Source organism: Chaetodon trifascialis, chromosome 22, assembly GCF_039877785.1.
Source record: "Chaetodon trifascialis isolate fChaTrf1 chromosome 22, fChaTrf1.hap1, whole genome shotgun sequence".
In the NCBI taxonomy this organism is placed as follows: domain Eukaryota; kingdom Metazoa; phylum Chordata; class Actinopteri; order Chaetodontiformes; family Chaetodontidae; genus Chaetodon; species Chaetodon trifascialis.
Window position 1 is genome coordinate 14,123,921 of NC_092077.1, and position 13,578 is coordinate 14,137,498.

At 43.3% G+C, this 13,578-nt stretch overlaps 1 protein-coding gene across 2 annotated transcripts in view; it reads left to right on the forward strand.

The window, feature by feature from the left end:
• Positions 1-1,777: 1,777 nt before the first annotated feature.
• The window catches only part of LOC139350314 (voltage-dependent calcium channel subunit alpha-2/delta-1-like), an 88,831-nt gene continuing 77,030 nt past the window's right edge, over positions 1,778-13,578 (forward strand). For both annotated transcript variants that reach the window (XM_070991568.1, XM_070991569.1), the window contains exon 1: positions 1,778-2,086. In XM_070991568.1, the coding sequence (XP_070847669.1) occupies positions 2,007-2,086 (80 nt within the window). In that variant the 5' untranslated portion in view covers positions 1,778-2,006. The remainder of the gene's footprint in view (positions 2,087-13,578) is intronic.

Below are 13,578 nucleotides of genomic sequence, written 5' to 3' on the forward strand. Positions count from 1 at the left end.
ATGGCCACAAGACTTTTGCTTTTTTTGCCAGATTAATGTCACCAGAATTTCTAATATTTTCAAAAGTGGCTTGTAGCATTTTTTTTTTTTAACAGGTTATTTCCTCACTAAAGGGTGTTCATCTGTGTGTTCTAGTGTATCTATATATAGTGCATCTGCAAACCATGGCTCCGCTTTTTGTCTGGCTGACATCTCTCCTAACTGAACCCACCTCCACCTCCGAGCCCTGTCCAGTAAGAGGTTATGGTTATAGTGAAACCTGAGTCGGTGGGGCACGCACAGCCATTTGCACTGTAAATCTGTTTGTGCCATTCATACAGTAGCAGGTGAACAACACTTAGCCTTGTCTGTCTGCTCTCAATAGCAAACAGTGAACTTATATGCATGCACACATCCATATTCACTCCTCAACACAAACAAATTAAACTCAGGAATAATAACTTCGGGGTTCCATAATAAGTGAGGAGCTCTGAGGAAATTAGTCAGAGATTAGTTTTGTATCTGACAAGGGGCTTTGCAGAGAAACCTCATTAGAAAATACAGTATACTGTATTCTTCTGGTATTTACCTTGCTGATTGGCCCAGCAAAGGGAAATGTCGCTTCATATTAAGTTTGCCACAGCCCTTAGAGCAAGTGGAATTTATTATCAAATTTCTGCATAAGTGGATGCACTGCGCTGCTGCAAATTAAATGAAGCCTTATAATGATATACATAATAAAAGAGAACCTTTATTTGATGACAATGGTGGGGTTTCTTGGTGATGTTTGGCTGAATCTGACATGGACAGCAGTCATGTTGAGGGCCTGAAAGGGCTTTCAGCAACACATAACCAAGCCAAGTTATCCAGACTCAAATCCCACCTGGTTTGCAGTGTGTATCCTTGTTATCAAGGATGCTGAGGAGAAGAAAGCCCTTCATTTATGACAGAACTGGCAAATGTATGCTTCAGGGGTGGAAATAACCTCAGGATGCAGAGCTTTGTTGCTGTAGAGAAACAGAAAATGTATTCTGAGGAAAATTCTTCTTGAGTTGTTGTGTTGAGTGATGGTAATTAACTGGAGGTCACATGAGGTGGATAAACAGTGACCTGTCGGTTAATCTGACGGAGAAGTGCAGACTGTAGACAGGAAGGCGGCGGCATGGTGGTGAGCGGTGGCGAGCCGCTGTTGGTGCCAAGTGTCCGGCGCTCGATAAGCCTCCTGCGGCGAGAGAGCCGTGCGTAATTGTTGCTGTGTTCTGTGGGAAGAGAAGGCGCCGGCCGGAAACCCATTTGTGCGTCAGGAACACACACACACACACACACCACAAAAACAGAAGACAACAAAACAAAACCACACACACTGTAAAAAATGTCATTTACTGTAAGCCACACTTCAAAAGTGTCCATGTTATGCCTTCTGGTGTCATTTTTAATTTTCTTGAGAGGTGAATCCGGAGCAGTGGACTTCATTTGTTTTACTTTTATCAGGATTTCAACCGAAATAATCGTCTAAACTCTCCTGAGCAGAATACAGGTATACGTTCAAAAAAGGACACTTAAGTCAAATTAAAGTCCTGGAGAAATGACTTAAAGACCCCCCCTCTTCCGCACACTCCCCCACGTGTTTAACAGTGAGAACCTCTCTGCCAAACGACGGCTCGGATGTTTTTTGCAGTGTGTGGAGTGGCACCGCTCTGCCGGCCAGGCTGAGGATCTCACTGCGCCCTCCCCTTTTCTCCTTTTATTTTTTGACACACGCCGTAGATCTGCTCTAATAGCCTATCGCAGTTTGAGACACTCACTTAACAGTCACACACATACGGCTGAACCCAAAAAAAGCACACTCCTCAACTCCGCCGGTGGGGGGGACATAGCGACCAGATGAGATTTGTTTCCAAACGCGCACCGATGGCGGTGTGAGGCGTTTGGCTGAGAAGTACGCACGGCGCTGTGGACTGGTGAACCGTTTGTTTTGTGCATCTTCTTCCTGTCTGGATCCCGGTTGAGGGGAATTAAGCAAAGCGATGGATTACTCAGTCTACCTACTTTTACTCCTGTCAACCATTTCGTCTGTTTCGGTCGGACAATTCCCAACAGCGCAGATGTGAGTACAGCTTCAAAACAGCCTGTTGGCTTCCCCAAGTCTTGGATAATATGCGGTGTAGCAGAAATGACATCCTTTATGTTTCACAGTCAAGATTTCTTTTCTGATAGTCAGATACGTAAAAGGCACACACTTAAAGCACCAAAAGACAAACGTGCTAAGGTTTCTGTTCCGTTTAAAGCGGGTGAATTGCAGCTGGTGGAACATTATCCTCGAAGCGTCTCAGCAGCAGCAGCAGCAGCAGCAGAAAGGGACCCCTTCTTGCCAAGTGATGATGATCGCACATTACTTGGGATACAACTTTACCTCGTGAAACGTGATCTTTAAAGCTGCTCCCCATTTGTTGCCAGCTCGCAGCAGCGCGACATGTGGCTTGCTGTCAAATGAATCACCCCGGGAAGGTAGACTGAGGTCTGAATGTGGCGCAGGGCTCCCCAAACTTTTCCTGGAGCATCTCTCCACACGCAGATTCGCTGTTAGTGCACAGTTGAGGGGGGGGGGGGGGGGGGGGGGGGGGGGGGTCAATGTTTGAGAGATTTGTTTGTGGATAAACCTGATTTATTTAGCAGAACATGACAGCTGATGCTGAGTCTATCAGAGAACTGTCCCTCCTGAGTTGATTGACAGCAACAATTTAGATAATTATTAATAAATAAATGTATTTTTTAAATGCCAAACAATCACTGCGTCCAGCTTCCGAAGTGTGAATATTGTGTTGGTTTTCTGTCCTCTGTGACAATAATTGAATATCTTTGCATTTTGTGACTGTTCAGAGTAAACAAGCAACATTGAAAGGCAACTTGCCACGGACGTTTTTCACTCTTTCATTGACCAAAAAATGACCTGATTAATCAAGAAAATGATATGAGAAAATAATTGATGATGAAAATCACTGTTAGCCGCTGCACTGAAATCAAATGGTCGTGGACTTAAGCTAGTATTTCTCATTTTTCTGGAGCCCATGTGAGCAACGTGGCCAGACTTCTCTTGAAAACTAGTGTTTTCTAAGACTCTCACACAGATCTAACTATACAATTTGGAGTCATCTGTTTACACTCAATATTTCAGTTATTTGTTTACACACTAATACTTTTAAATCCACGATATTATATTGCAGGCTTGCAGTTACGCTTTCTAATTTATTGCCAAAGTCTGTGTATTTTTGCCTCCGCCTGTGAGCTGCAAACTCTCCGCTGGCCCTGCAGGATGGGTTGTGAACTTGAGATATAGTCGAGGTATCAGTGTCACTGTCTATATTTGACTCCCACCCTCTATATTTGCAGTGCAACATTAATAGATGTAACAGATGATATATCCTCAGTCACAGGAATACAGTTCCTAAACTAAACGTGTAGGTGGGCGACGCTGCACCTCACACTTAATCAACAGGTTTAAGATATTCCAGATGGTTCTAAGGGAGGCAGGACCACAGCGTTTTGTTTTGAATGCTGCCCAAGATCGGTCCCCAAGAGAGGTGGTGAGCCGTGATGGCACTCAGCCTAATGGCCGAGTGCAATGATGTCAGACTAGCAGAGTGGCCTGCCCACGCCCTCTATTTCATGGGCACTAAGTGGATTGATCTGTGGGTTGTGGACATGATATTCACACAGGCTTGGCGAGCTGCAGACCCACTTTCACTGACACAGTTGACTTACGGAGTAGAACTGGCAATTTGTCAGGAAAAACAGTATTAATATTCACAACAAGATTGGCAAGAGCTCTTTGTTTGAATTAGGCAAACTTCATTTAGTAAAAAAGAGGATGCCAGAATCAAACTGGAAAACACTCAGTCAGCTCACGCAGCCTCTATTTTGACATCCCCTTCTGGGCCATAACTAATCATGACAATTTCTTGCTGTGGAGGAAAGTTTCAGTGCTAAAAAGTATCTAAAACTGCGAGACGTCTCATTCTCATTCTCACTGCGCCCCTTTGTTTTAACTGCAGCCGCTCTCACTCTGCGTGTGCTCTGGTGTGATGGTGATTTTGAGTGACAAGCTTCGAGCTGATTCCTCAAGGTGAAAGTTACAGAGACAAGCAGTGAAACTAGAAGGGCAAGGACGGAGAGACGGACCCGGTGTGTCCTCCTTCAGGAAATTCAGAAAGGTGGATGAGCAAGGTCTTAAGCAACTCAGTGTTTTGCGACAAAAAAGCAAATTTGCATACAGTATGTGCGCACTGGCATTGCCATGTTCTTTCTGTCTTTCGTTCTCACCTCCCTGTCTCATGGCTTGAAGTGTGACTGTGTCTCTGGGCTCCATCTCCAGCCTCACATGCCAGCATCTGTCCGCTTCAGATCTTCATGTCCCCTCTCTTTCTCGCGGCCCTCCCTCCATCCCTTCTCACTCTCTTTCTCATCGCTCTCCCTTTCAGTCATGTTCGTTCGCTGTCCATCTCCTTTTCCGTCCGGCTCCTTGTGCATCTCTTTATCTCTCTGTCCTCTCCTCTTTTCTTCGTTGCCCGAAGGCGGATGATTAACATCATCGAATCTGAAATGCAAAGTCTGATGTCATAGACTGTGCCCCAGAGATATTGGCGCCAGCTAGCACATTGAGAGATCAGGGGAGATAAAAAGAAAAGATATAGATGGACAGAGGATGAGAAAATCCAGACTGCTTGGCCTTCTTGATCCCATATGTCTGTTGTTTATGGACATTTTGCTGCATAAATTCTGCGTGTCTACTGCTTACTGTTACCACGCTCACAGCCAAAAACACAAGACACGTCCAAATGTTTGTGTCATCCCGTGCCAGGGCATTGTGCTGAAATCAGCCACCCAATCCAAGACTTGATCGTATGCTTCTTTCTGGCTTTTGCTTTAGTAGCTGAAAAGACATATTTTGTCTCCATCTTCCCTTTTTCCTCAGTTTCTCTTACCCTCTGCTCCATTTCTCCCATTCGCACTTGCTTTTCTTTTTTTTTTTAAAGGCTAACTAGATTTCATGCTCAACCAGCTAAAGAGCCGTGCTTCTCGTGTTCGCGGCCTCGTCTCTGGCGGTCAGTAGACATAATGTGAGGAGGCGCTGCATCTAAACACAGAGCAACACGGGCAGCAGGAAGAGTGTAAGATACATATACATGAATATGCAGCAGGTATGAATTCTAAATTCTAAACAAATAAGATCCAGACTTAGAGGGAAGACAAGGCATCAACACTTAAAGGACTAGTTTGACTTCTTGGAATATATGCTTTCTTCCTGCAGACAGGGCCAGGCTTGCTGTTTCCCTTGCTCTTTATGCTAAGCTAAGCTAACCGCATGCTTGCTGCAGATTCATATTTACCAAATGGGATTGTGGTGTTGATACAATAAGCACATTGGCCCAAATTCTCCATCCTATCCTACTTTTTAGTCAAACAAGTGAGAAAATCTGCCATTCGTGTGAGTATATTCGTGTCATTTCTCTGTTGGTAGTTTAGTTTTCTGCCTCACTTTGTCTTAGATGATGTCTTTTTCTCAGTCTTGACACTTGTTTCACCCCAGTGGCTTGTAATGAATATGGCTCTGTTCCCACTTGAGGCCACCCATACGCATCTTATTTCATGGCCAAACCTCCTCTGGACAGCAGATGCTTGGACGCACTGCTACTGAGCACTTCGCTCATAAAATGTGACAGATTGCATTAGTAAAAACTATGCAGAAATGCAGACATAAAGAAGACAATCACGACTTTAATCTGCAATGCTGTGATCAGACTGGAGTTGTGATTTAAATGTTGGCTTGCTGCAATGACACTTTTACATCCACTCTTGCTTTATCATTGTCGTTGTATATATGTATACCAACCAATATATTTACAAATTCAGGTTTTTTTGTTTTTTTTTTCAGTGGGAAAAGCTCCAGGCCTTGTGTCTCGGCTGAATCACAGAGCCTTGATCTTGTTTCTTGCTTTGGGAGAGACGGAGAGATTTAAAACGTCTCATCTAATATAATTGAGGAATGAAAAAAGCAGCCGATAAATTAGCTTTTCCTTCAACTTTTATTCCGGTGTCAAATCTAACTTGGAGTATGACACTGATAATACCGGGAGGTTTGAAGAGGATGAATCAAATGTAATGAGCAGATGCTAATGATCAGCCTGTCTAGGGTTTCCTTGGCTGTGATTTGCACCTCGCCACCACCAGGGAGTTGCTAGCAGGCATTTCAGGAGGCCTTGAGACAAGCAGCTGGCGGCTATATCTGTTACACGCACACATGCGAAGATCTGTGCCTATGGATAATGCTTGCTCTGCACTCTCACTTTATTTCCTTTCACCCTTTCTCACACTTTTTCTCTTGCTCTTTTTTCCCATCGTTCCTGCTCCCCCCCCCCCGTCCTCTTCCTCTTCCTCCTCCTCCTCTCCTGCTCACTCCCCTTTGCCCCCATCTCAACCCTGGCTATATTTAGGCACGCCTCTGTCTATGTTTGGAGAAGGTACGTTGAGTCAGAAATAGGTAAAGATACAGGACACAGGGGTGTTGAGTGGCAAGGGGCTTCCCATAACCCCCCCCCCCCCACTGAAATTTTGTGGACCCTTTGCTTGCGTGTGGCCTCTGAGTGTTGCTTTAGTATTTGGTTTGAGTTTCTCCTCTTGAGAAAAAGTCATATCCCCCCATATGTGAAAAGAACATTTGGGAGTAACGAAGCAGCCCCGGTGCTGTGTTTCTTCCCCACAACCCTTTGGCACATGGAAATTCCCAAGAATTTTCCATTGCAGCGTTTCCCAGACAACCTTGGGAATAGCTAACAGCTGTTTGGTTTGGAGGCCTGTCCGCTGCAGGAAGCACATCTGTATACCGTAATATAAAGCACGGGGAGTGTAGTTTTAAGGCTGTGCTGTAAATCACGTGTCACTCCCTCCTTATTTTAATGGTTTGTTTATTTATAAGCTGTTTGTAAGGACAGTAAGAAAGAGGCTCATCAATAGTGAAGTAAAACAGTGTATGATAACGATGTGAAGCACATGGAGGTAAAACAGAGTGCAAGATACAGAAGTCACAGAGATATAATAGAGTGTGAGAAAACCAAACCCTGTGGCTAATCTCATCTTCAGCTTTTTGTATTTGTCATCTCACGTCTTTTAAGTTCATGATCAAATGTTTGTCTGCGTGCTAAGAAAATACTGTCACTGCTGCGGCTCATAAAGACTTTTTATAACCTTCTGAATACACCAGAAGTGTAGTGTTAAGCTCAAAGCAAAGACAAGAACAATGTGAGCTTGTAATGAAATAGCTCAAGCTCACTGTTTACCAATTTTTATGTCAACAAACTACATCCAAGAAAGATCTGGATGGAGATGCTGTTCAAAGTGTTTTAGGAAATATGATTGTTCACATTTTTTGCAGAGTTAGATGAGAAGATTGATGCCACTCCAATGGCAGTATGCTAAATATGATAGTATGCAGCATCCAGCAGCTGGTTAGCTTAGCTTAGCTTAATTTAAAGACAGGAAACAGGGGAAACAGCTAACATGCCTGTGTGTTAATTAAGCATAAAGATCACTCAATGTAAAAACCAGCAGTACTTATAGAAGTGTCCACCTGCTAATTTTGAAATAAAACTTTCCCAAAGATATCTGGAAATGTGATAAAGGACTTAATAAGTCAACTTATCCTCATCACACGAGAGGCGTGAAGTGCTAAAAATATCTGTAGTGAGCCATGATGAGCCCGTCTGATGTGTAATATTTTGACAGAGACGCAGAGAAAGGTGGCCCCATGATGGTCTGTGATGGCTTCTCTTGAGTGACTTAATGGAGTTGTATTACAGCGAAAGAGCTGTTAATTCCAGACTACACTACACAACACTACTACACTACACTGGACAGCGTGTGTAGCCATCAGGGAGACCGGTACTCAGTACAGCGCTAACAGTAGTCTGCCTGTGTAGGCGTCTAGATTGACGTTAATTGGACATTTTGGCCAGGGGGAGCTCTATAATATCTCTATTTATACACATTGTCCAAGATTGTCTCTGTGTGTGTGTGTGTGTGTGTGTGTGTGTGTGTGTGTGTGTGTGTGTGTGTGTGTGTGTGTAGTGAGGCAGTGGGGTAGAGTTGATGTAAGGGTGGATGGATAGAGGGTTTGCTCAGAAAGTGTGAAGGTGACAGGGATGTGGAGGTTTAGTCATTTGAGCGGAGTTCAAAATGGCATTTAGCAGAGAGAGAAAGACCGCTGGAGGGACGAAGATGAGCAAGAGGAGGAAAAACAGTCAAATTTTAAACAGAATAACATTCTGTAATTTTCTGGAGTCATTTGAAAGACTAAGGGATTGAAAATAGAATATATGTGAGTGATATTAAAGTGTGAGGGAAAAGCTTTTTGTACAAACCCCAATTCTATGTTGCGTGATGTTTCCCATTCATCTTTGCAGGCTTTTTTTATGTTAGAGATTGCAGTTTTAATCCACCTATTGACAATGGTGTAAAATAATAATACACTAAGTACCTGTTCTCAGTATAGTCTCTAAATTTAAGCTAATGAGTCATTACCTCTCTTATCTAGACATTTCTTTGAAGAACTCATCACAAAACTGTACCAATATTCATTGTAGTACATGCAAGGTGAGCAGTTCTCATAGCAAATTTTGCCTGTGTATAATATTCATTTAGTTATTGTTCTTTATTCTGTTATTGTGCTGGAATCTCACCAGCAGGTGTGATCGCTCTGCAGCGAGTGCAAACACTTGCAGGTGTCACAACAATTTAGTTTCCTCTGATTTAATGCGTCCAGACACCTGCTGGGAGAGGTGATACAATGGGAGCTGTTAGTTCCGTCAGGACGTATATGGCTTTTGACATGGAGGGTGTGGACGAGGCAGACTTGGTGCTAGGGGGACGGCGAGTCAATCCCAGCTAGCCGTGGTCCAGAGTGTGAGGTCAAACGTGGGCAAGGGTAGGAGGAGAGTCTGACCCCCGGCCCTCTGTGGCAGTCCCTGTTGCCAGTGGACAGACAGCTTAGATAACCAAGTGGCCTGGTTTGACTCCGTTCACAGACATTTCTTGGAACGGAAATGAAAGATGAATGAATAATGAATGCTTTTTTATTTAATATTACTCATTTATTGATGAACTGAGCCATGCCAATCCAAGGGATAACATGTTCCAACAGAGTCCCAAGATGTTCAAAGACAAACACAAAGCTTGTGACATTAAATTACAAAAGGTTATTTTCCTCCTCCACAGGGAGGCCAAAGGTTCTCTCACCTTCAAGGTTGGTCATTAAATTCACTGTGCTGCTGCTGCAGTGATGAAACATAAAACGTAATAATAATTAGAATTGGACACATTTTGCTTGTTCTTAAACGTTGTGTCGTATTTTGTTGCTTCACTTGTGGTTTAGATTACTTAATTTCATTGCAGGCGAAGTCGAAGATGACGGCATTAAAAAGTGGAATGGAAAAAGTTAATTATTCAAAATATTCGCGGTCAGCTCTAACAGGAGGTTACATAATAACTATGACAGGTCTAGTCTGAGTTATTTTCTTTTATACAGTAAATGCTTGTGGTGTAGCTTCAAAGTCAGCCAGAGCACAACAAGTCAATACAAAGCTGTTTGTGTTCGGCCGTAAGTCCACCAGTTAAGTCAGTCCCATCGGAGTCAGCTTCCTGCAGCCCACACCTGCTCTATATCAGTGCATGATTGCACACCAGCACCGCCTCGTCATTTGGTAATGATCTCATACAATGTCTTGTCAGTTCTTCCGCACCTGTAATACACCCTCACGTAAGTGCTCGATAGAGCGTGGAAAATACTGTCAAGGCTTCACTTACAGTAAACACTGATCTTCAGATCGCGGCGGGGGGGCCGTGGTAAAACGCTCTGACTGACTTGCTAAGAGGAATATGCTAGAAGAGAGGCTGAAACATCAATAACATCTTGCCATGGAAGATAATGAGGCCGCGAGACATTTACAAAGCCTGCAATTATGGTGTTATTGACCTCAATAAAGGAGAACATACAGTATCATCACTTGTCTCCTTTGTGAGGGGGGAGGAGGACAAAGAATTTCTAGCATTATGAGTTCATTTAGAGGAAAAATGGGAAGCATTAGGTGGTGAACAAGGCGATTAATTATGTGGAGTTTGCGAGATGAAAATGTGAGCTTTCAGCAAAATAATGAAAACAAGAAAACACTGCAACATTATACGAAACAACAAACAGATAGCGAAGTAACAGAGGTGGGAGGAAAGAGGGAAAAGAGAAGAAATGAAGAGGATTGGCAGAGATTGAAGGAAGGGTCCAAGCAATGAAGGGAAGGAGAAAGAAAGAGAGCTATAGGTGATAGATTTACCCAAAAAGGGTGAAGGGAGTGTCAGAAAGTATGGAAAAGACAGGAACAGAAGCAGAATGTGACTGTTTGTCTTCCACAAAGCTCTGTCAGGCTCGCTGCTTATTAGATGCCTCGCCTCGTAGCCAGAGCTCTTAACTATCCCCCGGTGGCTCAATTACATCCACGCTGCCATCCTCAAACATCCCTGTCTCTTTTCGTGCATCCCCTCTGCTTCCTGTAATGATGTCAGCCTTGTTTCTCTCTAAGAACAGATTAGAAACCCAAATTACTGCTATCAGAGGAGGATTTAAGGTTTCAAGCTGTCTCCCAATGTTGGAAACCACGACATTTCAGCATGATGAGACAGGGAGGAAAAAGGACGGCGTTTGTTCGTTGGCTGTCGGAAGCTTCTTCTGTGACGGTTTCGATGGTATTAAGAGATCAAATGTGGATCCGCAGACTTGGTTCTGAGTATAAAAACATGAGGATGTTTACAAGACGGGAGGGCGCTGGAGTGGAAACTCTGAGATTGGATGCTGAGCCCTGGATTCTTGCGACTGCTCTGCACATGGGCAAGTCGGGCCTCAGAGCCGGCGTGAGGCCGACTTTTCGGGAAATCAGTCGAAATGATGCAGCATCAAACTTTGCTGGATCAATTTTATGGACTTTCAGTGGCTGGGGGTGTTTACGTGGTGTCAGTTTTATCCCTCGGAAAAAACAGAAGAAAACAGAAACAGAAAATGCACTGACTAGTTCTAAAGCTGTGGAAATAACATGGGCGCACTTGAAAACCTCTGCTGCTGAGAGACAATGTAAGGTCATGGTGGTAAAAAAAAAAAAAAAGTGCTTCTCACTGGATGTATTCCTTTCTCTTCCACTGCTGATCAAAGATATGGCATGCACGCTGCATGAAATTAGACTTTTCATTCCATGAGTTTCAGTTGAGATGAGAAGACTTGAGGCAGCTACTGCCTGCTAACCAGCGAGACATGAAAAAGTGTTTTATGACAAACTGTTCCAATACTTTGACAGCCCAAAGCATAAGAATACAGTCTACAGGGTATTTATTTAAAGTTCCCTCCCTGCTTTCTTTCCAGAAATGACATAGAAATAAGTTGGGTATGAAAGTACAGACAGGAAAAGCTTAAAGGTAAAATCTTCCCAATCTTCTCTCCATGAACTCCATCTGGGAGCCATTTTTTTTTAAGTTGGATTACAAACTCTTGCAAACCCCTTGTGACAGCACAACTGTGAGCTTTTTATCTGAACCTTGAATGGAGGTAAAAGTAGAAGCAAAGTATTAGTCAAGGACAGTTTGCGGTCAGCTTATATACCTAAAAAAAAAACAACTTTCGTCTTATTTTGATAGTTTTGGCTCATTTCTTTGAGTGATAACTTACTACGTACTCGCGCAAGTCGTTAATTCTACAAACATGATGACAATGGAAGTAGGCAGCTGGGCAAGAAACGAGCATCCAGAGGATCCGACGGGTTGTGAACAAGCTGACAGTTCAGCCATTTATCTATTTTCTGAGTGCTCTGAGGACTTCTTGTCCATGATGGTGAAAAAGCTTGAAACAAACACTTCAGTCTTGTAATCATTGTACTGTCTGTCTTTGTTTTCGCTTCCAAAATAGTTTGTTTATTGTGGTTTGGAAAAAAAGACTGCCTGATTGTCTGGCTGCTTGTCTCTTGTGACTTCTTTATCCACGGAGTGGGAATGATGGCCACAACATGGAAAATAAGACCCAAATTCAAATCAACCAGAATTATCCTTTAAATAATTAAATCCAGAATGTGAATTGAAGCTGCTCTTCCTGCAACAGTCCTGACTTATCTTTCAATCTAAATGGCCTCCTGATCAATTGGACCCAAGAGACTTAAGTATTTATCATTTTTGAGTGTTGAAGCATATTCACTTCCCGAGCTGATTGTCCTACAGGTGTGTTATCCCTGCTGAAAGTGAATCAAACGGCTGCACGGCAGCTAAAGGCCAGAGGCCGGGCTTTTGAAATGCATAAACAGAGGGAGAGCAGAACGTAAACGGGCTCCCCGGCAGTCACACACAGCTTGGCCGGAGAGGTTAATGTGTTCAGAAGTAAGACAGCCGTGCTCTTAATGCTGAGTCACGCCCTCTATTCTGGGATTGTGTCCACTTTTCTGTGTTCACCCCTCAGATTGGACAGTGTGCTGCTAACTGGCAGAGCGAGGCTGTTTTTTGGTGAGTCAGGATGTTCAAATCAAGTTTTCCTTTTTTTCCACCTCTAAGGTGGCAAATACGGATGAATAGGTCTCTTACACAGGTAGTACTGGATTGTCAGGCTTGTTTTTATCTTCCTCCGTGTATTTCACCTCATTCATTTTTAATTCTGAAATAACAGAAGGACTTACTTCTGCATTACAAACCAGTACTATACAAACTTAGTGCAACTCATCATAACAACATGTTCAATGGTTGTTTGTGAAGTCAGCAGGCCAGCCTGAGTAGATCAACGTCGGTAGCATTCATGTGCTAATTAGAGCTATTCGCACCTTCGCGAAGGCGCGATTAACCACGCCCCCCGCCAACAGATGGTTCGTTTCCGACGATTTTCGGAGCCGGCGAAGTTCCCCGTAAACTTGCCGAAAATCAAGGAACTTCGCGGGGATTTACGGGTCGAAAATGTGGTTTTTCATGCAGTGTGTGGTAATTGCTTCAAATTTCCAACACTGGTAATCTAAACAAGCTGATGAGCACTATCACCTCACAGACTGGCTGGATGTCAATAAATATTGTTATTGGGGGGAAGTGCAACAAGCTTCAAACACATCACTGGCATACTCTGTCATCACATTATGAAGTTGTTATGGCTGACTTTCTTGCAGAACATTTTCCTATTTACACATCCAGCACATGGAGTCATGTTTCATGCAACCTGATGAATGGAAGTTCAATATTCACTCACTCACCTTTTATCCCTTTAATCTACACCAACTTTTGAGGGACATATCTGGTTCTTTTGCTGCTAAAAGCTACACTAATGTTCACCAGCTTGTCACTAAATTTGCTGTCTGTTGTGTAGTGCTGAGCAGGTAGCGTACATTGGATTTAGTGGGTTTTTATTACTCACATTACCCTTTTCTTTGACTCAGTGTTCATGCAAAAGTATTGATTCATGCAGCTTTAAGCTTCAAAGCCATACTCTGCTAATTTCATTGCATTGTCATGCTGTGGGCCATCACTCTGAATGGTGGGCTATAAAAC